The sequence below is a fragment of the Arachis duranensis genome, chromosome 5 (assembly GCF_000817695.3).
Source record: "Arachis duranensis cultivar V14167 chromosome 5, aradu.V14167.gnm2.J7QH, whole genome shotgun sequence".
Lineage (NCBI taxonomy): Eukaryota > Viridiplantae > Streptophyta > Magnoliopsida > Fabales > Fabaceae > Arachis > Arachis duranensis.
Window position 1 is genome coordinate 85,823,276 of NC_029776.3, and position 1,844 is coordinate 85,825,119.

The 1,844-nt window shown below is 40.5% G+C and overlaps 1 protein-coding gene across 1 annotated transcript; it reads right to left on the reverse strand.

The window, feature by feature from the left end:
* Positions 1 to 366: 366 nt before the first annotated feature.
* Positions 367 to 1,504, reverse strand: LOC107490079 (serine/threonine-protein kinase STY13; the record flags this gene model as incomplete). The annotated part of the gene is given in 2 exon segments (XM_021142969.2): positions 367 to 1,091; positions 1,291 to 1,504. Coding segments are annotated over 2 exon segments (554 nt in total), but the record flags the coding sequence as incomplete, so codon positions are not given.
* Between the last annotated feature and the right edge of the window lie 340 nt (positions 1,505 to 1,844).

Below are 1,844 nucleotides of genomic sequence, written 5' to 3' on the forward strand. Positions count from 1 at the left end.
AAAGCATGATGGCTATAAGATACGCAGAGATCTAAGAGATAGTGAGACCCCCACTCTTTCGGGGGAGGCCCTGCAAAAAGACAACCAGTATATAAAGGGAGAGGCTGACCTCCCTACAGGTAACTAATTTTACCCTAATACTCTTAACCTCACAACCGAAACATTGACTTAAGTGTCAGTAATTTTGCATGTATCACCCCATCGTTCCTCTAATGATAGCCTCATCCCCCTGGACTACAGCTAGAGGTCTCCTCCTCACCCCCAGCAACCTCAGGTAACAAACTAACATTGGCACCGAATATGGGGAAGCCGAAGCTGTAATTGGAGATGGAGGATCACATCCTAAATAAATTAGGTCCAAGAAAATATTTGTATGAATATTCCGAGAATCACATCCCACAGGTTTTTAAGAAAATATCAATCCTAATTGTACATACACGAGCAGAACACAAGATTTTCAACCATTTTTGCTTTCAAAGCTATACATAACTGTAGTGCATGCATGTATTACATACACAAATCTCCTCTTACTAATTCAAAACAGAAAATAAATAGAAAGCCAATAAAACAAAAGGTTCCAGTTAAGATTTTCAATTTTTCTCCTTCTGAAGAAAGAAATTAAACACACATGATACACAAATCTATAATATAGTCAACCCTTTACTACCTCAGTCTCATGTTCCCTCCAAAACATCATCAGTCTTATGACTCTTTCATCTGTTTTTCTTCTTTCTTTTTTTTTTTATCAGGATCAGTCAGCAGTCATTGGTTGTGTCATGCAACACCTGAATCGAGCCTTCCGAACAGTTGTCATGATCTCGGTCTCTGCATTCTCAAGCATTCCTACAATTTCTGCAAATGGTGGCCGGACATCAGGGTTGGGATCCCAGCATCTTGTCATAATGTCACGGAGAACAGGTAAACAATCGTTGGGTATGATCGGGCGAACATTTTTGTTCACAACTGCAAATGCAGCCTGCACTGCTGTCATGTTCTGAAATGGAAGCATTCCGGTGATAAGCTCCCAAAGAACAATCCCAAAGCTATACACATCCACTCTTTGTGTGTAAGGCCTATGCTGGATCATCTCCCTGCCATATATTGGAGAATATATTGGATCAAAAAATACATAGTAGACTCGTTCTTCAGAAGCACCGGAAACATATAGATTATAGAAATATGCTAACTCAAAATACAATCATCCATATATCTCCAATTTTCAGGATCACAACCAGGATGCACATCAAAATAATATTAGAAGGAAAAAGGAAACAAAAAAAAAAATCTTACGGAGCCATCCAACGGTATGTTCCAGTCTCAGGTGTCATTCCTTCAGTTTGCACCTCAATGCGAGCAACACCAAAGTCAGCAATTTTAATTGATTTGTCCCCAAAAATCAGAAGATTATCAGACTTCAAATCCCTGTGGATCAACCCAAGTCCATGAACATATGCCATGCCTCTAGCAACATCCAAAGCCTGTTTGACAGCCAATTTTAGGGGAACTGACCGGTTCTGACGCTTAAAGCTCCTTGAGCAAAGGCCTCGCCCATATTAAGCTTCCTTAAATCAATTGTCCACTCGTCAAAATTTTCAAGTCCCTCAGTTGGAGAATTGCTATCCATTAGAGCTTGAGCCAAAGCATCATCACTCAGTGCATGTGTGACTCTTCCTCGACGATTTACACTGTTTTGAACAGAGTAGTTATCATTTGCACGCCGCCGCAACCCTTGGTGGTTCAATATGCGAGTATGGGAATCATTAGACCCAACACTACTATTATCTATGGACATCGCAACAGATCCCCCACCATTACTTGTTTGCATGCTGTCAATCGACATATTA